The sequence below is a fragment of the Podarcis muralis genome, chromosome 3 (assembly GCF_964188315.1).
Source record: "Podarcis muralis chromosome 3, rPodMur119.hap1.1, whole genome shotgun sequence".
Taxonomy (NCBI): Eukaryota; Metazoa; Chordata; class Lepidosauria; order Squamata; family Lacertidae; genus Podarcis; species Podarcis muralis.
The window spans coordinates 121097801-121122199 of NC_135657.1; the positions used below are offsets into that span (position 1 = coordinate 121097801).

Sequence of the window (24399 nt, forward strand, 5' to 3'; positions counted from 1 at the left end):
GATTCTACACTAGTATGATGGGGGAGGTGCTATAGTTTGGGGAAACAAAACTGGAAGCCAGATTGGGACTGCTGGTGGGGCCTCATCAGGCCCATGGGCTGATGTTTCTCCATCCTAAGCTAAAGGATTCGAAATAAGGAAACAAAGCCAAACTTCCACATTTTCAGGATGTATGTAGAATATTTTTCATCAGGGCTGAAGGGCACAATTTCTCAACAGCAGGATGACATGCTTGATGTCCTATTCTGAGTAATGAAATGCTGTTGATGTTTGAAACAAATTGCCTGCCAAGTATTAGGAATGTAATTGATTCAGAAGGGGAATGGACTTCAGAATACCCTCAACAATTCTACAGTACAGATACCTAACCTACACTTTAAAAAATCGTGCTTTCACATTTGGTACTACTGTATTTTAAAACTTGAATTTCTAGAGCTGTTGTTGGCCTGTCAGAATGAGAGTGTAAGTTACCTCAGCTGCCAGGTGTAAAGGTAAAGGGACCCTTGACCATTAGGTCCAGTCGTGATCGACTCTGGGGTTGTGGCGCTCATCTCGCTTTATTGGCCGAGGGAGCCGGCGTTTCTCTGCAGACAGCCTCCGGGTCATGTGGCCAGCATGACTAAGCCACTTCTGGCGAACCAGAGCAGCACACAGAAACGCCGTTTACCTTCCCGCTGGAGCGGTACCTATTTATCTACTTGCACTTTGACGTGCTTTCAAACTGCTAGGTTGGCAGGAGCTGGGACCGAGCAACGGGAGCTCACCCCGTCGCGGGGATTCGAACCGCCAACCTTCTAATTGGTGATGTTAAATAATGAACTTAGCAGCAGTGGGCTTTCTTTGTTCTCCCAAAAGCTTCGTTTAGCTCAGGGGTGAGGAACCTTCAGCTCGCATGCCCCTTGTGCCCCTTCAGGCTTCTCCACGTTTGTCCACTGAGGCCATTTCAGGCAAGCCACACCTACCTGCCCTACACCTGGCATCATACAGGTGAGGATGGGGCTTGCCCAAAACCTGCTTTGTGCGGCTCCCAAAGTGCCTGGCAACCAGCTGTTTGTCAGGAGCCTTTGAAGCGCTGCACAAAGCTGGGACCCAGTTTCAAGGGGCACCCCTCTCTTTTGTACCAGCTGATTGTGCGCCTGAGCCCAGTGCCAAGCAGCCTCACTCCCCCTTTGCACTGACTGAAGGGAGAGTGATCCTGCTTAGCACTGGATCCCCGCTTTGGCAGTGCTCAGCAGGATCACTCTCCCTTAGCATCAGCAGATGGGCAGTGTTCGAAATTCCCAGGCAGCCTTTTGATGTGCTGAGGAGGGACCCTTTCCATTGTGGTATGATTTGCATAAGTAAACAAGCTGTGAATGTGGTTAAATGGATTGCTTCTCTCTTGGCGAAACCTCCCCTTAAATCCAGAACTTTGCAGGTAGCAACTGAAGACAGTCTTTCAGGGGGAGACACCTTGTGGCTGGCAAGTTTTACTTGTAAGGCTTTCATGAGCTGGTTGATTATTGAAGGGGCTTCTCATGGTGATCTTGCTTTTCAAGAGTGCAAGGGCCTCTTTTCTTGCATTTTCCTTCATTTCTTCTCATAATTATATTTTTGTTGGCTTTCCAGGAAGAATAATGGTTTCCCCCCTTTATTTGAATTCTGCTGCATCATTTTGCGTTTTAGGCGTGCAGGCAGAGCATGGGGGTGGGGAGAGCAGACTGGAAATTACGACAAAAAGAGGGTTTTCGCAGGGTGTGGGGGACGCCCTACCTGTGCATTCTGAAGTTTGATTTTGTGTATCTGATGGCGTATTTGGTATGGAGAGAAGAGTGTAAGTGGAAGAAATATTCTTATATCTTGAAATAGATAACAAAACCATTCTGGGTTTTGGTCCTGCCCACTTGTGACCGTGAGTGAGATTTACTGAATGTGTGTTGTCTGCTTTTTGAACTCAAGTCTGCAGCACAAGACAGGGCATCTTAAGATCTAGCCCTTCCTGGAGATGCTGGGGGTTTAACCTTCTGCACTCAAAGCAGCTGTTCTGCCACAGAGCTACAGTTTGCAAAGGAAGAGCATTTCAGAGAGGCTAAAGCATACCCTATAAAACTGCCTTTCACTGACTGACCATTAGAACGTCAATCCAGTTCTAACTGGGTGTTAGAAACAAGCCAACTTGAAGCCCTAGCATGTTCCCCTCCCCCACCCCAGCATTTCATTTCCAGATTGAAACTGACTAGTCACCCTGCCCGCCCCCCCAGCATTTTCAGATTACGCTTATTGCCCTGCTTCCTCCTGCAGCAAGAAGGTTCACATAAGCGGGAGTTTCACCTTGGAATTTCCTGAGTGCCACACGCTGTACACATTGTTTTATCGTGAGTACTTCTGGAGAAAGCAGCTTTTGGACTGCTGGGAGTTCGGCCCTGTAAAACTGCCACTTTTTACTCACAAGGTGAACATCTGAAGAGCAGTACCTATTCTGATTTCTCAATCACTGCCAAGATTACGTACAGCATACATACATCATTTTAGGTATTTGTAAGCTGTCTTCCATTGTCTAAACCACGGGTGTCAGACTCAAGGCCCGCGGGCCAAATCCGGCCCGGCAGACCTCCTCATGCGGCCCGTGTAGCCGCCGCCGGCCGCCAGCGCTTTTTTTTATTCTCGCTTTTTTTTTTTTTAAAGGAGAAAGCTTGTGTGTATTCATTGAGGGAAAGACCGGGGCGGGTGGGGGGTGGCAGCACCGCACATTCAGAGAAAAGGAGGACGGCCCCGGGGGCGGGCTGATGCTTTTACGTGACTGACTGGCTTGAGGTTGTGCAAACAAGGCTGGGCTTTCCCTCCGCACGAAATCTGGCTGCCGCAGTGCCGCCTCTTCGCTTTAGCGCGCAGAAGGCGAAGCGCACGGGAGTCCGGCTCTGAGCAGCAAAGCGGGGAAGGAGGCACGCGCCGCCCCACCCCTTTCTCCCCCCCCCCAGAGAAAAATGCCAGACAAGCCATAGTACGTTCCTAAAGGAGGGCTCTCCCCTTCACGCTGCCCAATAGCAAGCCGCGACCATTCCTGCTAGCCAATGGCGAGGCGACAGAGGACTTTTCCTTTTCGGGCGGTGGCGTTTTGGCGCCGGATTCACGCCTGCTTAGCGGCTCGCTCTGCAGAGCTTTCTCCGAAAAGCAGTTGTTGCGGAGAAAGAGATATCAAGTTATAGGTTCCTCTCTCCGCGCCTCCCCGGTTGGCACCAGCGGCAACCACGCGAAAAAGCGCGCTGGTTTCTAAAGAAGTCTCGTTCCTCCCAAGGCACATGTTCACTTTTTGCAGAGAGGCAGTTGCAAGGCGAGGAAAGCTCCTGGTAATCATAAAAATCCCATAAGGATAATTAAATTGGGATGGGGAAACTAGCTGGGAATTGCACTAGGGCCACGATCCGCAAACCGCTTCCTCCGGAGCAAACACTTAAATAAATCCCAGTGGAACTTCGACCTTGCTTGTCGACATAATAGAGTGGTTACTCCTGTCGCAGGGTCTATTGTTCAAGAAGTGGCAGTTTAAACTATTTGCAGGCTACCGATCCACATCAGCCGCTAACGCAACGTGAACGTGACCATTTGTGCTCTGCGAGCAACCCCTCGCTGGGGAGAGGCTGTTTAGCGCGGGAAAGACTCTTGCCTTAACCCTTGCAGAGCCGCTGCTAGTCAGCCGTGCTCAACCCTCACTGTCGCCAGATATGGCTGGGAAAGACTCTTGCCTTAACCCTTGCAGAGCCGCTGCTAGTCTGTGCCTGGCAGTGCCGGGCTAGATGGACCAATGGTCCGAATCGAATTGTTACAATACTGATGAGACAAATACACCAGTCGATGGCAAACCTTTATTCTGAATGTGGCGGTGATTTGGAATCACTACCCTGCTCCAGTTTCACCTTGTCAGTCACTAATGCCACCCACACACGCGAAAGCACGTATTGGAAATCAGGCTTTGGTAGTTACAGCACGTTAACCAGTCTTGAGTAAGGTACCAGTACTTACTGCCTGGAATAAAATTGGCGTGATGCATGTGGGTACTGGGAAGACAAAAGCAAAATACTGCTAGATACAGGACTCACGGGATAAATAATAATAAATAATAATAATAATAATAATAATAATTATTGTCAGGGGCTCAGGAACAGAGGCACAGGGGAGAGAGGAAATGGAGAGCGAGGGGGAGGAATCTGAGGGCAGTGGAGGGCAGAATGACAGTGACCCGAGAGATTCCATGAGCCTCTCCAGTGAATCAGAAGATTCCCAGAAGGGGGTGCCGATGGCCAGGGCAAGGGGGGTCCCAGGGGGGACACACCAGAAGCAGGGGGCCAGCGGAGACTCCCAGAGCAGTAGCTGGAAATCAGGGCCAGCTTCCCCACCGGAGCGTAGTGGGGGGGAAGAGTCCCATAGGTCAGAGTCAGCGTCTCCTCCGGCAAGCAGGGAGGAGGAGTCAGGCCCAGCTAGCGTCCCCGAAGAGGGGAGCAGCGACAGAAGCAGTATAACGGTCAGAAGGAAGGTGGCAGGCTGGGCGCGCGCGCCCAGTTCAAATGTACAGGCGCGCGGGACAGCAGGAAGCCTGGATTGGGAACCAGGTCCTAAAGCCCGCCGGAGGGAGGGGGAAGACTCGGGGACTCAGCGTCAGAAGAGTCTAGAAAGGGGAAAACCCCGGCGGACAGGCGGACCCAGAGGAGGAAAGAACAAAGGAAGAGGTGGAGCAAGGCTAGGGTCTTAAACTGGTGTCTGGGGGGAGGAGACTCAGACGGAGCTTCGGCGGTCTAGGGTTTAAGACGTAGAGCTGCGCGCCGTGGCTGTAAATGAGAAACTGAACTTCAATAAAGACTATTTAATATGACAACGGACTGGCGTTGGTCCTCTGTGAGCTGGGACCTGAGGCAGCTCTGACAATAATAATAATAATAATAATTTATTTATACCCCGCCCATCTGGCTGGGCTTCCCCAGCCACTCTGGGCAGCTTCCAAAAGAATATTAAAATACAACCGGCCCTTTGAGGGTGACCAAACTGCTGATGCGGCCCCCAATGAATTTGAGTTTGACACCCCTGGTCTAAACCATGCCCAAGGAGGCTTACAACATAAAAAATTACAAACACAACAAAAGTCACCATTAAAATAAAGCATCAAAAAGTACACAGCCAAATTGAACCATTTCCACACAAATCATAATAAGATCTAAAATACGGATACAAAAAAATAACTGCAAAACAGCAACAACCCCCCCCCCAAAAAAAACCCAAACCACTTCTAACCCAAGACCCAGGGCAAGATTACTGGCCTGTACTCCTTCCACTATCAGGCAGCAACACAGAGTATGTTTCTGTCTGCATAACGTCATTCTTTGTAAACTATGGATTATATTCCTATTTCTGCCCCCCCCCCCCCCCATTCCAGCAACATCCCTGTGGTCCCTCGGGTAATCCAGAAGCTACTGTAGGCCTGGAAGACCCAGTCCAGCCTCCAGAGCAGACTTTGGGGGCTGTGAGAAGAAGTCCTGTTGAGCGAATGGAGGAACAGCATTGGATTCAACTTGCAACCTTTATCTTTCCAGTAAATAGGTCATGAACACCCCACCATTTGTTCTTTCTGCTAGTACTCTTAAAAATATTTATTTTGACTTTGTGAAGCAGTTTATCAAGTAAATGAATCTTTTGCATAAATATTTCTGATATTAATATTGCAGACTGAACTGTTACTTTGATTATCTGTTCAAGGCACTTAGGCAAATGAAAGAGCTTTTTATTTACTTATTTTAAAACTTCTTAATTTTTAATTGTTTGTGCTCATGAGCTGTGATTGGAGCTCCAGTTCACTGCTGGAGAAAAGGTTGGTGATCTCCTTGTGCAGCAGCTGCTACAAACACCGTAGGAACCAGGAAGCTTGCGAGTTGATACTTGAACTTTGGCCAGAGCAAGAACTTGGCTTGAAACTTGGTTCAAAATACACAATACGCACAGACATACCTGGGTGTGTTCAAGCAAATATGTCTTTAGAACCAGTAAGTTCATTTTTCCCTTGTTAAAAGCAGTGATATAGTATGAGAATCACAACCTTTTGTGAGTAGTGGGTTGAACCTGGTTAAACGGTTATTGTACTCTGATTTTTTAAAAACAATTAAGTTGAATGTTTAATTTCATGACCTAGTCTGATGTAATGTCTGTAAATTATGTGAAGTTTCCTAGGTTTACATAACTGCCTAGTTTAGTTCAATTTTATTATGCTTGGATTCAGATGCTGCTTTTAATTTTTTGGCAAGTTGTTAATAATTTTTTTCGTGAACTCATGAAGATGCAGCTCATCTGAATTTACATACTGGGGAGTGGAGCTCCTCCCAGTCTTCCTGCTTTGTTCAGGAAGCTTGCACTGGGTTTTTTGGTACAATTTTGCTTTGGTGCTGTCTTCTAAAGTGAAAATACAAATAGACTCTGGTTGTTGGTTATTTCCTTAACTCTTGCGCCAAATGTGACAGTTGCTGTAAGGAAAAACTTTACTTCTCTACTTTTATCGTCAGTGCAGAAGTTCTTAAATGTGGTTTTGCCTTTGTCAGTCCTTTAAAGTGTTTTCAAATCAAATCTCTCCTATATTTGTTATGGCAAAGCAAATCTTAGATAACTCTGAGTTTATATAGAGGTTTAAATAAATGGGTTGGACCAGGAATGACCCTTTTCTGGTACATTATGAGGAATGGTTGAAGGAGCCGGGTATGTTGGCCTGGAAAAGAGGAGGCTGAGAGGAGATATGAGAGACATCTTCAGATATCTACAGGGCTGTTCCATGGAGGAGGGAGCAAGCTATTTGAGGCTTCCCTTCCTTCAGTGCAGGGCTATAGCTTGTTATGAATATTTTAGGCTCCTGTAGTCAATCTCTCTTCTCACCCCACTGCCCCCCTGTTCTTATCTTTACTAGGAAGTTAAGAAAGAGACGGACTCTCAGAATGATGATTTGCCAGTCAAGAAGGAAAGGCATGGAAATGTTGCCAACCTTGTTCAGCGCATGAGCACTTACGGGCTTCCAGCAGGAGGATTCCTGCCCACTTCCCAGTCTAAAAGCTTCAAGAGGAGTATGCAATCATTTCCTTGATAGCTGGATAAATCTCTTGTTAAGTGGTGATATCACTGGGGTACTCTCAGATCATGTGCAAATAGGTCTTGCAGGCTGTTTTCCTAAATTATTTCAGAAAAAATAATAATGCAAGGATATCTGTTTAATATATGATAACATTGTCACTCCATTGGCAGGTATTATACTGCCCTCTCAAACCATTATAATTCAAATACTGTCATACTTTTCTTATTCACATGTTGACATGTTTTCTACATTTATTTTTTGAATTCAGCTGGTGGAAGAAGTTGAAATCTGATCACAAATTTTAACAGCCATGCCCCACTGCTGTTAGAATGTACAGTTACTACAGGAAAATCCTTTTGTACGTGCTGGTAGTTAGATAATCATTAACAGGATCCTGGTAAATGGGCTCCTAGCCTGATACAGCAGTCTCTTCTTACATTCTAGACTCCAGTCATTTTCCATCTGCTTGGCAGCACCCAGCAAGGGTATCTGCTTTTTCCATCATGTTTTCTATTTTTTTAAAAAAATAATATTTATTAATAGTTTCAAGATTACAGAAAAAAAGAGAAAGAGAAAAAAGAAAAAATAAGAAAAAACAACACCACAATACATAAAAGGGAAAAAAGGGGGGGGGGGGAGAAAAAATACATATAAAAGCCAATACATCATCACAACAAAAAAAGAGAAAAAAATCCCTTTTTGCCTATCTTTACCTTTCATTTGCTTGTTTCATTGACCTCCTCACACCTCCGTTTTTGTATTCTAGCTTAATTAGTTGTTTCAGCAAATTCTTTCCATCTTTCTAACTTTTTATTAAACAATTTATCTTAACCGTCTAACCTATTACTTAACTCAACAAATCCTTACCATCTTTCACCATATTCTGTTATTCAATTTACCTCAATTTATTTAACCTTATCTTACCATAAAATACCTTAAAGCTTAAAACTTAAAACTTATTTATACATAACTCCTTGTATCATTTCTACTAAAGCCAGATAGTTTCATTCCAACATTTTCCCCAATATTCATTAATTTACACTAATTCCCAATATAACAAATTTTCTTTATAAACTTTTTTCCAATCTCCATCCAACGTCCCTTCTTCCTGGTCTCGGGTTATGTCAGACCTTACTGTCCATTCCATCTAGTTCATCAACCTGGTAATCTTATGTCCGAGGCTCTTAAGTCTCTTCCATGCCCCTTCTGCAGATCTTCTTCATCTTGTTTATACTTGCACTTTTCCTTGTCTTTTGTTGGTCTCTTTCCTGGTTTCTTTCTTTTCTCATTGGAGAGTAGGTCTCTGGGGGATTCCAAACCAAAATTATCTCCGCTCATCCGACCAGCCCATTCCCCAGAGTCCCACTCCCCACAGTCGTCAGAATAATCCAAAAAGTATTTAACAACATGTTTCAAAGTCCCTCCGAAATTAAGAGCCTCCTCCTCTCCAGACTTCTCCTGGCCCATTCCAAATTCAATCTTCAAAGACAGTAGCTTATGCTCCTGCAGGGCCTCAGATCTCTCCATTTGTAATGCTTGAGGTGCAACCGCAACCTCGTCCATTATCTTCTGCACTTGTACTTGCCCAGTTAAGACAGGTTCCTGAGTTAGTTCCTGCCCTACAGCCGTCATCAAATCCAGTTTTTTGTTCATCAAATCTACCTTCTCATGCAACTGCTCCAGCAGAGCATTTGTCTTACAGAGAGCAAGCATCAAAGCTTCCTCCCGACACATTATTATCCAAGGTCAAAAGACTGATCCCACGATCTTAATCTTAGAGCTGTAGAGTTCCCAAGCAGACTGCAGCAACAATTTAACAAACTCCCTCTAGAGGAGGCAATTTTTATTTGTATCCATCTTTTTAAAGCAAGTCCAACAAAGAAGAATTACTTTCGTTTTTCAAATACTTTGTTTCTTTAAAATGCAAAAGGCAACATTGGAATCAGATTGTTTCTCTCTCTTTTTTTTTTTAACTATGTCAAAATGCTCCATTCACAGTCAATGAACGTCTCCAACAATTTCTGTCTCTGACACCCCGTTCCCAGGTTTGAGACGATGGAAACTTATCTTTCTTCACTCCCTCCTGCAGGGTTGAACAGTCAAAATTCCCCCCCTTTTCTCCTGCTTCCAAGGGGGTTTTAGTGATTGTAAATGAAGGAAATTTCAACCTTTATAAGCGACTTTCCAGGCTATTAGCTTACAAGGTTTTGCTTCAGTCTATTTACAAAAAGCGGAAGGTGGACTTCCTGTTTTGAACCTTCCTGCTTCGGTGCCAAATTAACAAGTTTCTTGATCCAATTTTTCCGTTTCTACTCACGGGTACTTGTTTTTGAGTCCAATTGTCCACAGGACAAAGTCAGCGCTCTCCGGCAACGGCTATGTGGCTTCACTCCACAAAAGTAGCAGTCGATTCAAAACACCTCGCTGCTCACCCCACATCGTTACGGAGCCCCGAAAAAGGGGTTCCCTGCGAGTAGGGGAGGCGCTCTTGGTGTCAGCCGAATCCCACGTTCCCAGGCTTCATCCGCCTGGGATTTTTGAGGGGTCTCCGCCTTCGCCGCAGCGGCAAGACCCGATTTTTGCAGAGCGGGTTCCTCCCAATCAGAGGAACTCCGCCATTGCCGATGGCGCTAACCCGGAAGTCCTCCATCCTGTTTTCTATTGAACCGTTAGCAGAACTCTTCCATGCCACTCCTTCTGCTCTTAAGTGTGTGTGGTGCCGTGAGAATAGTCCTTAAGAGATCTTCAGCAAGTTTCCCAAATGTCTCTACAAATACCCCTTCAAATATCTGCATTTGGCCTCTATTAGTGCTGATATCAGGAGGTATTTCTCGACATTGTTCTGAAAAGCCTTCCTCCAGAGCCTAAAGAGGTATGCCTCGTGACTAGAGGATCATGATGATGCACAAATATGGCTCACGGAATGAATGCATCTTCAAATGACATACAACGTTGCAATAAGAGGGTAGAAAATTTCCCCTTTGGCAGTATGTTTGTGCAAATCCTTAGAGGGATCCCAAACACACATGTTTGTAGGCACACTTTTAGAAGATCATGAACTTGTTTCATTCCATTTTCAACAGATACATGGATTATGCTCTACATTGTGGAGCCTTGTAACCAGATACTATGTGCTGCAAGTATCTGCCTGTTCATGTGGATTTACTCAATTTTTATTGAAACTGCTGTCTGCTAACTCATCTTTAATGATTTTAAGGACACCCATTTCTGAAAATATTTATGTGTTCCGCTAATAAACCAACACATAACACTTCCTGTATTTGCACTTGAATAGCTGCAGTTAGGAACCATTGTTTACACGCAGCTTCAGCAAGTGCAATGATAAGTATAGTTTCTTTTACAGATCTGTTTAATTTTGGTTCCAAATGCAAGTCAGGACACAATTGATTGAATGAGTTCTGTGTTCCTTTCATTGTTAAATGCCCCATCAATTTCAAGATGTCTCCTAGCCACCATCCTGAATTGAGAGTCCCTTGCAATTCTCAACAGTTTTTCATGTTTAGAAATGAGTAATGAAACTAAAATGAACACCTGTGCTACGTTTCAGCATTCACAAATGAATTTCAAACTGATCCACACAAAAATTGCTTGTTCTAGGCAACCAGAAAGAAGGCATATATATAGGATAATTTCCAGAGGGTGTCGCTGCAAGGAAGAGTTTACAAGCACCTGCTTCCTGCTTTTAACTAACTGGTTTATCATTGCATGCAAAGAGAACAATTCATCCTTTGGGGACATAATGACAAATCACCGTTAGTTTAGGACAGGAACCATAAGGCTTGCTGTTGCTTGTTCACTTAACATTCAGCCATGGTGTACATATAGACCACAAAGCCTGTGCTAGAAACAATATGTTAGGCTTTAAGCTGCCATGAGAGTCCTTGATCATTCTATAAGAATGCATATCTTAATGACTTAATTCCAAAATGTAACATATAAAATTGTTTTTAAAGGTAAACTTCACTTTGAGTTAATTTGTTTCTCACTTTCAACAGAATCGAAAAAGCGGCAATGTAAAGTTCTTTTTGAGTATGTTCCTCAGAATGAAGATGAGTTGGAGCTCAAGCTTGGAGATATTATAGACGTTAATGAAGAGGTGAGCCATTTTACAGAATTATGGGGGATAAAATGAAAGTTGTTTCTCACAGAAAGAAATAACTGAACTATCCACATAAACATTGGGAAATTAACCAAATGGGATAGTCAGAATGAAGATGTCGACAGTTGAAGATAACCTAGAAATAGATGCTTAGAAATGAGAGGATTAGAGTATTTTGGAAGTATGTAGTATACATAGTGAAATAATGAGGAAGGTAGATTTGATAAGAGGAGGATGTGAAGCTGCCTATTTTATAAAACAAATAGACTTGACTGAGAAGGCGGTAAGGGGGTTCTAGAGTCTGAAATGCATTTCGGGATATAAAACGTCTTGGGAAAATAATGGAAATAACTTGCTCAGTGTTCCATCGTGACAGATTCCAAGTACTTGGCAAAATGCAGGAAGCGCTTGTAATCTGTTTAAAATCACCAGATTGGATAATTCCATTTCTACATCCTCAGGAAGATAAATTGGAACCCTGCAAAAAACCTCAGGCTTATCTATTTTATTTATTTAAGACATTTATATACTGCTTGATTATTCATATTTCTAAGCAGTTTGCATAAAAACAATTCACAGAAAATCAGACACACAAACTTACCATGAAAATGAACACTAGCTTAAACTTCCTGCTGGAACAAGACAACCTTAGTTCAGCAAGGAGGGTCCTTGTTTAATCTTAGTAGAGAGGGAGAGGCACAGGCTTGGGGCCTCTACATGGAATATACAGCTTCTAGTAGCTCCAGGGGCATCCTCCCCCCATGCCAACGCGCCCCTGCTCCAGTTCAAGGCCCATTCAGAGTAGGATAAGCACCCTGCCAGGGCCTAGGGAGAGCCTCCAGGCCCAGAGAGAGCAGCCTGGAGGACCACGTCTGGTCGTGGGCCTGAAATTCCCCAGCACCTGGCATACAAGTTGTGGCAAGGTATTGCTGGAGCGATTCTGGTGTAACGTGAATGGAGGGACAGGGGACGGGTTTGGTGTGTGTTAGTTACAGTATCCAGCTTGGAAAGGGTGAAAGTGGAGACTCTTTCCCGCCGGGACGAAGCAATTTCCTGCTCCCCTTGCTAGCCATTCCTTGGCCTCAGGCCTTATCTCACTTCTAAGTACTTTGAGGTAGGAGTTGCCAGTGCGGTGCCCACCAGCTGTGGTTGAACTCCAGTTCCCATCATTCCGGATACCTGGGCCATACTGGCTGGGGCTGATGCAAGCTGGAATCCAACACTTGACGGCACCATGTTGGTGGGCAAGAGACACTCTAGTCTATCACTTTAAAAAGCTTACAAAACTTCAGCCTTAGCTTTTGGAACTGCCTTTACAGGTGAGTTGATCATGATGACCCCTCTGAGCAGTTTTATACATCTCTGTCTCCGTGTTCTGATTTCAACTTGGCCACCACAAAATCAGCTTCTTTGCCTCAGAGGAAGTTCATTTTCTGTCCCCCACTCCCTTAGACCAACCTCTGCCCCCTAATTAGAATGTAACTGTGATGCGCCTGATTATTTGATATCTGACTTAAAATGTAGAACAGGACATTTGTTACTTACTTACCATGAGGATTCCTTCTGGCTAGGTGCATGGATGTATCCAAGATTATATTCTGCTCTCAGGCGCTGGCACAAAACAACTTGAAATGGGCCTTTGATGCTCCTCTTTAGCACAGGGGTCAGGGCTTTTTTAGGAGGGGGCCGGTTCACCATCCCTCAGACCTTGTGGTGGAGGGGGGCTTCTATCTCTCCCCCGGCCCCTCCCCTTGCTTTCCTACCTCCTCCGCTGCTCTGCCTGCGCTTTGGCGACAGTGGCGGCGCCTCTCCTTTTCGGGCCAGCTTTCCCTGGCGCGGGGCCAGAAGGCGCGCCAAGCCCCAGCCAAAGCCCCGCAACACCCGTCACGATGCCCACAGCGCGGACATGGACGGAGAGGCCGGCGGGTGGGTGGTGAGTCTGAGCCGCGCCTCAGCGCGACAGGCTTCAGATTGGGTGGCACCAATCAAAGCCCAGCTCCCCCGACGCCCGGAAAAAAAATGGCGCAGCCTGAACGATCACGCTGATCCAAGCAGCGATTCCAGGACCATCCGCGGGCCAAATCCAGAGGGCCTTAGTTTGCTGACCCCTGCTTTAGCCCATTCACGAGGGCTGCGTGTGGTTTGCCCTGCTAAGGCTCTTTCTCTTTTTCTCTCCTCTCTGCATTCTGCCTCAAGCTTGGTCGTGGGGCAGAACTGATGGCAGAATCTGCAGTGCAGAAAGCTAGACTACTTTATTTGCTGCCTTCCTAAGCAAGTGGAGGATATTAAGCCATTGTTGAATACCAAGGCAGGAGAAACCCTCGCTGTGAGCAACCTGTGTTCTGTTTGATCCCCCAGTGCTAATATTGGATACATATTATCCAATATTGAATTCCTGACGGTCTTTAATTGTCATATTACAAAACCTGTGAGTTAATTTTCCCTTTGTAATCATCCTTTCTACAGGTGGAAGAAGGCTGGTGGAGCGGAACACTAAATGGCAAATTAGGACTATTTCCTTCTAATTTTGTAAAAGAGCTGGAGGTCATAGATGACGGAGAAACCCATGAAGACCCGGATGATGCAGGTAGCGCGTCTTGTGTTTGCAGACAGTTATATGGTAGGAGAAGAGGGCAGCAGCTCCAATCTTCACTCGTGCAAAATGGGTCAGGGATAAAAACAGTATTTTAATAGACTAAAGGAAAAAAGGTCTGCTATTTTCTGAGGAAATGGTTGCTTGGTATATGTAACAATTTCTGCAAGATTTTTTTGCTGTTGTGATGTATGAAGGTGTCAACTGTCAACTGTAATTCTATTTTAGTTCAAAAATTTAAACCAAGTTAAAACAAAAAGTAAAACTTGAAACAAGTCCTGGAAGCAGGCTGTCACATACGTATTAAGACATTTTCCTCCTTAACATTGCTTGTTAACTATTTCCACACATTTCCACACAGAGCCTGTTTTTCCTGACCCGCTCTCACCTGTAACCCCACCAGGGAATATGACTGAGTCTGGGCCTGCACTGATAGCACAGCCAAAGAAAATCCGAGGAGTTGGGTTTGGAGATATTTTTAAAGAAGGTTCTGTGAAGCTTAAGACAAGATCACCCAGTAATGATTCAGAAGAGAAGAAGCAAGATAAGGTATTTTATTTTCCATGTGTAATTTGTGATGTCAATTTTTACAAAACTGCAACATTAGTTACTACTCAGCATCTTAAGCGTCCATTAGCATTGTAACTTATTTGCTGAAGATTTTTATTCTATTGAAGAGTTGCTGCTTCACAGACGACATTCTGCAACAGTTACTGTTGGCGGCTTTTATGTAGAGCAGTGGCAGGCACAGAATTGTTAAATTGCACAGTATCCCACTTTTTGCATTGGGAGAGGAACACCCTTAGTTTCTAGTCTTTGATCGTTACAGGGAGAAGTTTGAAAATGTGACAGTTTAAAAAAATATGAAGTTGGGATGCCAATCAACTAGTCACGGCCAAATGTTCTCAGATATTACATGAAATGAAAAATGCCCTTCTGTAGGTGGCAGAGCAGCCTCCCCTTTGAATGGCGCTCTTGTGTCCACTGATAGTCAAGGTAAGAGTCAGGGTAGGGAGTCGCGTCTGTGGTCCTCTAAGTGTGCCTGTTGAAACACGTTTGGATAAAATCAGTTCCTGCTGTAGCTGTGCTTTTCTCAAGGCAGTTTTGGGTGGGCACTTGCCGCATTAGAAGCTGTTGTTTCTCTTCTATACACGTGTCACAATTGGCAGATTCGGCTCGGGAAGTATATTGGTCAGTAACCTGCCAGGCTTACTTTTGAAAGAGAAAGTGCAGTCTTTCCATATGCCCAGAATTCCTTGGTAGTAAAGCAGTTTTTGTATGTATGATTTCTGATGTGGTAAGTGTAGGTGCAAAGCTGCCTTGAGAAAACCCCCTCACATAGTTGAGGTTTGCTCTCTCCCCTGTGGGTGTTTCATCATCCCACAGGTTTCTCCTGCTCTGCTATTTGACAGTGAATGGAGAGCTGTCTGTTCTGCATGATTCTCTATATGCGACACTTACCTTGGTTCTGGTGCTGCCGCCTGTCACTCGCCAATGCTGCTGTTCCCTCTGGGAATGCTGAAGCCTCATCATAGACCTTGGCAGCTCTTAAGGATAGAGAGTGCACCATTAGAACACAGACCAAGCTGGAGGAAGCACATTCGTGTGCTCCATTTGGAGAGGATTAATTCTTAAACTAGCAGCCATAGAAATATAAATGCAAATCCAGGTAGCTTGACACAGAAAGCAGGTACAAATTGTGCAAATGTCTGCATATTACCTTTAAGGAACACTGCTTTGATTCCTGTACAGTGGTACTTCGAGTTACAAACGCCTCAGGTTACAAACGCTTCAGATTATAAACTCCGCTAACCTGGAAGAGTTACCTCGAGTTGAGAACTTTGCCCCAGGATGTGAACAAAAATCATGTGCCAGTAGCACAGCGGCAGCAATAGGTCCCATTAGCGAAAGCACGTCTCTAGTTAAGAACAGTTTCAGGTTAAGAACGGACCCCCAGAACAAATTAAGTTCGTAACTAGAGGTACCACTGTAGTAGCATTTTAGTTGGCAGGTGACTGTTTCCAAGTCAGAAACATTGCTACTGTTCCTAAACTTAAGTAATAATTTCCCAAACAAGAATAAAATTCTTGCCATAGGTATTACATTATAATGTTTGTTCTACACCTTGTTGATCAAATGGGCAGGAGCTTTAATTGCAAATTCAAGTATATTTGGCTCTTGCCTAGGGACCATTTTTAACCTTCACATTTCTTGTGTAGCCATTATTTACTCATCCATCTGGACCAAAAGTAACCCAATTTCCTGGTGCAACGAAAACAGAAATTGCAACCGAGGTAGCAAAAACAGAAACAGAAAGCAAACAGAAAGGTATTGTTTTATATTTTCATATTGTTTTGTGATCTTCATGTTAAATCTTTAAAATAGAAGCCATTATTGAAAGGTTTGCTGTTAAGGCTGTGCAAAACTTCAGCAAGCCAGTGTTTTTCTCAAACGCTTCCATGAATTCCTCATTTGACGGATGAATAGGAATAGCTCCCTGTCCGGCTGTTCGCCTACCTCTCTGTCCCTTTACTACCAGCATGATAATGTAGCCCCTCCAACCCCAGGCTCTGCGGGAGGCTTTCTCCCAGCTGCCACACTTGATCGCGGGAGGCTTCTCTCGGCTTATAGTTTAGCATTCTGCCTCTTCCATCACCCCTTCCCTCAAGACGCTGCTTTCCTGCTGCCATATTAATCCCCCATCTGTCAGCCACCCACTGCTATTTTTCTAGAAAAAAAGGTGTTGGGACTCCCTTGTTCTCTTAGAATGACAATGGTGCCCACCTGAGAGGTGCCGGAACTGAGTTTCAGTGAGTTCCCACTGAAAAAAAGCCCTGCAGCTGCCCACCTTCTTGGGCCCCATACGCCATGGTCTCCATACCAATTTGGCAGGGGTGGGGGAAGCTTATGGGTGACAGAAAAATACCCACACACAAACACAGCATTTCTGCTTTATGAGGGTTTCAAGGAAAGAGAATATTGCAAGACAATGTATGCAAGCACATGGTAGGTACCGTATTTTTTGCTCTATAAGACTCACTTTTTCCCTCCTAAAAAGTAAGGGGAAATGTGTGTGCGTCTTATGGAGCGAATGCAGGCTGCGCAGCTATCCCAGAAGCCAGAACAGCAAGAGGGATCACTTCTTTCACTGCGCAGCGATCCCTCTTGCTGTTCTGGCTTCTGGGGTTCAGAATAATTTTTGTCTTGTTTTCCTCCTCCAAAAACTAGGTGCTTCTTGTGGTCTGGCGCGTCTTATAGAGCGAAAAATACGGTATATAAAATCCACACGTTGCATCTTTGTATATCCTCCTTGTTCTCTTTCCTATCCTTTTAGCTCACTTCCTCTATCCTTCTCTTTCTCTTTATGACTCAGAATTTGAAGCCACAGCTGACTATATTTTACTTGCTGCTCTTCTGCTACCAGTGGACTCTCCCCCCCCCCCCCGCCCCCGCCAACTCCAGCTCACCAATCCTTGCTCCCTCCCACTGCTATTTGCCCATCTAACTGGTCTTGTGGACACATCCCTGATGTTCTGAGGAACCACCAACACATTGTTGCCAGCTAAATGTTAAACAGTGGTCTTGTTCTGGGCAATTACATGTTGGATTTTAAAAGTACATTTGTGTTCAATTACTGTAAATTCAGCATATTTTACTAGCTATTTTGTTGCTATCCACCTCCCCAATGTCCTGCTGGTGAGCTTTAAACACTGGCATTCATGCAACAGGAGTGCACTGGGCACGCATAATATTTATACTTCTTTTTTCAGCTAAGGAATATTGCAAGACCTTATTTGCCTATGAAGGTACTAATGAGGATGAACTTAGTTTTAAAGAAGGTGATATTATTCAAATAATAAGCAAGGTAAGACATTAATCCATGTTCCTTTTCTGTTATTTCTAGGCATGCCAAAGTGAAGTTTCAAAAGTTTTTGGATGTTGTCCAGTAAAATTAAGTTTTGAATGCTTAAACTAAGAAATAAGTATATTCAGTATTGGACTATTCTTGGTTCATATGTTTTATAAGAGACTATGATTAAGACTTCTGTACATCTGAATTGGAGCTTCCCTATATAATTGACCTATATCATATATATTTTTTGATTGCTTGGACATACAGCTTGTGGTGATGATGATGATGATGATGATGATGATCATTCATTAATTGGTCTATTAGACTTGTTTGCCATGATATGCATTCACATAAATGCTTGTAAGCATATGCATAAATATGCACTCATATGACAACTCGTGCATCAGTTACTGAAGCCCCAGTTTCTTTAAAGGAAGTGATAATTGCTCGTGGAGAAATGTGGTCTGGACCCAGAGGATGTCAACAATCCTATGCCAGTGACTAACATTCCCTTCCTAAGTGACTGGCCACCTCCAGTCACTCCTGGATGAGACTGTTTTTCTAGAATCATTTCAGTTGAGTTTTAGTATGGTTTTGGGACAGAAACTGCCTTGGCCGCCCTGTGGGATGGCCTCTGCCAAGAGAGGGATGGGGAGTAAGACCCTGTGGATTCTCTTGAACCTCTCAGTGAATTTCAGTACCATTAGCCATGGTATCCTTCTGGAGGTTTGGGGTAGGAGGCACTGCTTGGCTGTGGTTCCACTTCTGCTTGTACGGCTGATTGCAGAAGGTGGTGCTGTTGGAACGTTGATCGAGCCCTTGGCCTTTATGCTATGGGGCCCTGGGGGATCTGGTTCTCCCCCCGCCCCTCATGCTATTTAACCCTCTGGGAGAGGTCATCTGGGGATTTGGTCTGAGGTGTCACCACTATGTGGATGACACCCAGCTTTATCTCTCTTTTTCATCAGATGCAGGTGAGGTGGTAGATGACCTGAATCGGTGCTTGGGTGCCGTAAAGGACTGAATGAGGGTGAACAAACTGAGATTCAATCCAAACAAGATGGAGGTACTATTGGTGGGTGGGTCGTCCACCCAGGTGAATGGTATTCAGCCCATTCTGGATGGGCTTGCACTCCCCCTGAAGAATTAGGTCCACTGTCTAGAGGTGCTTATTGATCCAGCATTGTTGTTAGAGGCTCAAGTGGCCTCTAGAGATCTTTTTATCAGCTTTTCTCGCTAATATACCAGCTACAACCACAGCCAGATGGAAGTAGCTTGGGCGCTATGATCACATTTCCTTTAGAGTGTGGGACTGCCTTCAAGAATGGTCTGGAAGCTGTTGTTGGTCCAGAATAGGACCACAAGGTTTTTAACAGACAGGGTGGTTGAGCCTGTTTTGCCAGCCTATTTCTGGGCCCAATTTAAAGTACTGTTGTTTACGCTTTAATGGCTTGGGACCAGGTTACCTGGGAGATTGCCTTCTCCTCCAAATATGCTTGCCTGAACCTCTAGATCCTATTCAGAGTCCCTGCTTTGTATGTTTCAGCCAAATGAGGTTGAGGCAGGTACACAGCAGACTTGGCAGTGAAAGGCCGGTTGTGGGTGCCTGGCTTTCTTAGTCGCTCAGGCTTTTTAAACAGCTGTTGTTTTAAAGAAACAAAATCTGGGCTCTCATTGTGTAAGTTGCATTTATTTTGAAAACTGAGCAGTAAATTATATTTTCCTCCAAACTATGTGTTTTCTGGGGGGGGAAATACATATTCTACAACTTTTAAAATTGTTTTTACAAAGAACTGTTTGTTGTTCTAGGATACTGGAGAGGCTGGGTGGTGGAAAGGCGAGCTTGGTGGAAAAGAAGGAGTTTTTCCAGACAACTTTGCAGTTCAGATTTATGAATCAGATAAAGATTTTCCTGTAAGTTCTCACTATCATTTTATAGAAATCATGTACCCCTACTTCAAGGCAGAGATAGAACAAATACTGAACATATTTAGCTCATTAGTCATTTTTACTCTTTAGGCCTCATTATTATACCGTATTTTTCGCCCTATAGGACATACTTTTTACCCTCCAAAAATGAACGGGAAATGTGTGTGCGTCCTATGGGGCGAATGCAGGCTTTTGCTGAAGCCTGGAGAGCGAGAGGGGTCGGGCTTCCCCAGCCCCGCGCCTGGGGGGGAAATAAAAAAAAAAAAACTTTATCCCCCCCCCCCCAAAAAAAACCCCTAGGTGCGCCCTATGGGGCGAAAAATACAGTAATTTATTTTAAAATTACTTTTTAGTCATAGCACTTAAGTTACAGAAATATATGCAACTCTTGAAAATTTTACAATACCTGTGGCATTTCACAGACTAGTAATGGCACAGTTTGTCCCTGGGTATATCCAGTAAACCAGAGGTGTCCTTAATCCAAGTGCAACTTACCTACAGCAAAGAAAATGGACTTGCGGGATACACCTGGGGACCATTGTCTAAGTCAGCATATAGCATTCAGCATTATAATTGACCCTCAGTGGTGATTGATATCATGTCCCCTTTGCAGAAGCCAAAGAAGCCACCACCTCCTGCAAAAGGTCCAGGTATGCAAACCAAGATTTTATCTCTTTAACTTTTGACTAAAAGAAGAAGAATTGATTTGGGGCTGGTACACTGTTCTATTGGAGATACACAAGTTTGTTTCTAAAGCCCTGCCTTTTAGTTTAATATAGTGCTCAAGGTGGTCCAACATTAAAATATACTTAAACACAGTTGACCAGTATTAAAGATTGTAGGGGAAATCTTGCTATGGCTGAGATTGTATGAGTTCTTACCTTGCAATGTGTATGTAAGCATAAACACCAGTGTGTTGCATGAGTTGCTTTCGTGTGAATGTCATGTATCCAACATTTTCCTACTGTTCCCTTTGTAGCAATGCATATAATAGTATAAAGGGTTTTCCATGACCATGTCATGGAATTATTTCAATTTATTATTTTTTTACAAGGACTGTGGACTTAACACACATTTTGAAATACTTCTACTTTCTTGTGTTGCCTGCCCTTTTTGTATAAACTTAAAAACTATAAGGATTCTGATTCTCCCTTCCTCCCTCCCCCCCCCCCAAAGAAAAAAGCATAGTTCCTAAGTTAATTATTGGCTTTGCATTCAGGTTTAAAGCCAGAGTTTCTGATGGCAGAGAAGAAGTTTCCTCTTCCTAAGAATGAAGAAAAAGGTAAAGACCAGTTTGATCCCTGATCACATCAAGACAATAAATGACTGACACAGTAGTTTATAAATTTATTTTTTTTTAAATGTACATGGGCAGTGTCTCTGAACCTGCCATGCCTGACAATTTCTCTGTAATTGACTACTACTCTACACTCCCCAAGAAACCTTCCCTCTTCATCCACAGGGCTCTCTGACAGGGAAACCTTCGCTGCATCTTTGCCAATTCTTAACATTTGGTGCTTCCGCCGCCTGCATGGGCTTCCCCCTCACTAGGGCCTCGTAAAACATGCCATTCTGTCTTTATGCTCTGTCACTCCTCTGTCAACCATCTCAAGGGCCTGCCAACTGCAGAAGCAACACCGGGACAAGTTTGCTCTTCTTGTTTATCCAGTTCAGAGCTAGGAAGACCGGTAATCCAGTGTGGTTTATTTTCCTCTTCTGGCACATGCTCACTGTTTCTCTCACCCCCCACCCCCTTTTAATGCTTCTCTTGAATAAAGTTCTTAATTGAATTCTGGGCTATCTATCAGTCAAAGGAGATGCAGTCAAGTAGGATTTTAATTTATAGCATGCCGAGTTTATTTTATATTGAGACTTTGTGCTACAGAGGTCTGAGAATTTTATGGAATTACTTTACACTACTCTATTTAAACATTTATAGTCTGCCACTCTGTTAAAAAATGCTCACAGTGGTGTACAATTAAAGGTTAATTACTAAAACTGGAATAAGCCAATTCTGAAAGCAGTCATAAGAGAAGAGGTGAGCCCTTAGGGCAACAGTGGGGAGTCTGCAGGTCTAGTAAGCCCTGCCATGTGTTTTGGGCAAACCGCCCCCACGTGCCAGTCATCTAACATTAGAATAGGCCAGAGAGAGAGAGCGGGGGGGGGGGGCGAGATAGATGCCTCTTTTTTGGGGTGATACAGTTGCTATTTGCCATACCAACCTTAGCTCCATTGGACTGTAGCTCCCAGAAGGTGGGGCGAGTTCTGTTTCAGACCTCAGACTTAGCCTGGCAACTGTGGGATTACAGTATTAGCTACAAGGGCATGCAGTAGTCTTTATTGTTTGATGCTCGTACAATTTTTAAATGTTTTTCCTTATTTTATTTTTCATCATGGTGTGGTGTTCTACTGCTTTGTTTGTTACCCTGGGCTCCTTTGGGAGGAAGGGCAGGATAGTAACTCAGGGCTCCGCATATGTCAAGACTGACAAATGGTGGACTTATGAAAACACAGCATCAAAGCATTATGGGAACAAACACTTAAGAACCTTGAGCTGGCATGTTCCCCCTTCACGCAGGCTCTGTACTTCAAATGTATTTTTTGGTGGCAATATATTGTCTGATGTTCATGTAAACAAAGAAACTATGGGTTGTTCTTGCTCTGCAAGCCAGCTTGTAAACTGAACCTTGGAGAGATTTCAACAGCGTGTAGAAGTTACAAGATTCCACCCTCTTATTTTGGGCACTTAGCAAATTGATTTGTTCTTTCCTAGCAGGTGAGTATACAAAGCAGCTAGGGAGGCCCAAGAGCTTTTAGAACTACAAAACTCAGGTTTTCGAAATTTAGAGAAATTGCCTATAAAGCATTATAAGAGAAAGATTATGGCTTCTTCTTCTTTAGCTCATTTCTTGCTGTCTGTTGAACGTTGCCTGTCATGAACCATGTCCACCCGTTTCAGCACAAACCTAGAAGGGAAGAAGCCCCTTGGCAAGGATTCTGCTGTTGCCTGGCTCTCCTCAGGGACAGCAGGACCCTCACCAACCTACTCAGGAGTAGGGGGACAGGCAAAGGAAATAAATAAATAGCCATGTCTGTTATAGAGACTATGCCATTTTAAGGATGTTACAGTTAATGTAAAATGAGATACATTTGGGGTGAGTTTTCTTCCTTAGGGTTGTGGAATTAAGACTGATTTTCAGCCAGTTTGCATTTTATATGGAGGTCTAGTTGATAACAAGTATGTTGGATGTGAAACTTGTTTTAGTATTTCTAATTCTAATATTATGCAGCATATTATTATGGAGAGAATTACATTTTTAGGAAACAGTTTAGTATAAAGAGCGATGCAGCAAGTTTGAAGAATTGTACATATTACACAGTCATTTTGGAAGGACTACGGCTTATTGTTGATTCCAGCTGAAAAGTGATAAAGAGCATTTCCTAAGAAGTTAGAAGCCATCAATCAGTTGTATAAACTTGAGAGAGACTCATAGTTGAAATTGACTTTTTACCGGGTACCTGTAGTTGGTGGTTCATAGTATTTCTTGTTGGATATTTTGTATGAGTGTGGGTTTTTTTAAAAAAAATGTTCTTGATAATTTATATTAAGTATTATATAGATACTATTTATATATATTTGAGTTTCCTCATTGTTCTGATCATTCTGAAATTCTTACAGTACACATCTTTATCTTTTGATTAAAAGTCAAGGAGACCATTAGAAATGATGGCTCTTCCTTTCCTAGGGCTCTTGTTGACCCACCTACTGATTTAGAGAACTTAATAATGTTCATGAATGTTGATGTTTGAGAAGTGTAACTTTTTTTCAGCTCTTGACTTTCTGGACACCAGCTTCAGTCCCCATGGGACTTTCTGGATCTGAGAATACCGACTAGAAGGGAGTAGTTTGTTGCTTTAGGCCTTAATCCAGTTTTGGCTTTCTCTGCTTCTTTCACAGCCAGCCTTGTTCAGAATTCTTCCTAGCAGGGCTACACATTTTGGGGCCCTCTGCTCAGACAGAACACCCTATATCTGGGAGAAGCTCCTAATAAATTGTAACTGCATTGTTTGTATGATGTCAGCTTATGAAATAGCTAATGGTAGTTGTAGAAGGTCGTTTTCTTCCAGTCACCCAAATACTACTGACAGATATTTCTGTTTTATTTGCCAGATGAAAAATCAAGTTTGGATCAGAAAATATCTAAACCAGCAGCTCCTCAAGTACCACCCAAAAAGCCTATCCCGCCAAACAAGGCAAATAATGCGTTGAGATCTGGGATTTCGCCTTTAAAATGGCCAGATAAACCAGTTGTGCAACCACCAATATCTAAGTAAGTATGCCCTTTCCTTACATGTGAAAGCCACAGAATTGTAGGGTTGGAAGGGACCCCAAGGATCATCTAGTCCAACCCCAACCACATGCCTACAGGAAGCCCACAGGTAGAACAGGAGGGCAACTGCCCTCTTCCACTGTTCTCCAGTGGCCAGTATTTGGAGACTGGAGCCTCTGATCCTGGAGGTGGCTGTCATAACTAGCAGTTACTGAAGACACTGCCTTATTCCTTATCTACCCAGTAGGTCGCTGCAGCTCTCCAAAGCCCCCTCTGCAGTAACTCAGCAGGTTTACAGTGTGGTTGCCCCTGTTCTGTGGAACAGCATTTCTGTCAAGATATGACAAGCAACTGCCAGCTGCTCTTTCCAGAAGCACTTGAAGATATTTTTGTCCCAAAGGCTTTCCCCTGCTGGGTAAATGGGTCTTTACCACAAGTATCCATTTGTTAGGGTTTCAGTCTTGCTTTAAATGTAGTAGTAGTAGTAGTAGTAGT

The 24399-nt window shown here is 43.8% G+C and overlaps 1 protein-coding gene across 4 annotated transcripts in view; it reads left to right on the top strand.

The window, feature by feature from the left end:
• CD2AP (CD2 associated protein) overlaps window positions 1–24399 on the top strand; it is a 44303-nt gene that overhangs the window by 8115 nt on the left and 11789 nt on the right. For 2 of the 4 annotated variants that reach the window (XM_077926622.1, XM_077926624.1), the window contains exons 3-12: window positions 6921–7070; window positions 11095–11195; window positions 13665–13785; window positions 14153–14340; window positions 16011–16119; window positions 17562–17656; window positions 19454–19558; window positions 20187–20223; window positions 20793–20855; window positions 23745–23904. In XM_077926622.1, coding sequence (XP_077782748.1) covers window positions 6921–7070; window positions 11095–11195; window positions 13665–13785; window positions 14153–14340; window positions 16011–16119; window positions 17562–17656; window positions 19454–19558; window positions 20187–20223; window positions 20793–20855; window positions 23745–23904 — 1129 coding nt within the window. The remainder of the gene's footprint in view (window positions 1–6920; window positions 7071–11094; window positions 11196–13664; window positions 13786–14152; window positions 14341–16010; window positions 16120–17561; window positions 17657–19453; window positions 19559–20186; window positions 20224–20792; window positions 20856–23744; window positions 23905–24399) is intronic. The other 2 variants (XM_077926623.1, XM_077926625.1) reach the window with 2 other exon arrangements.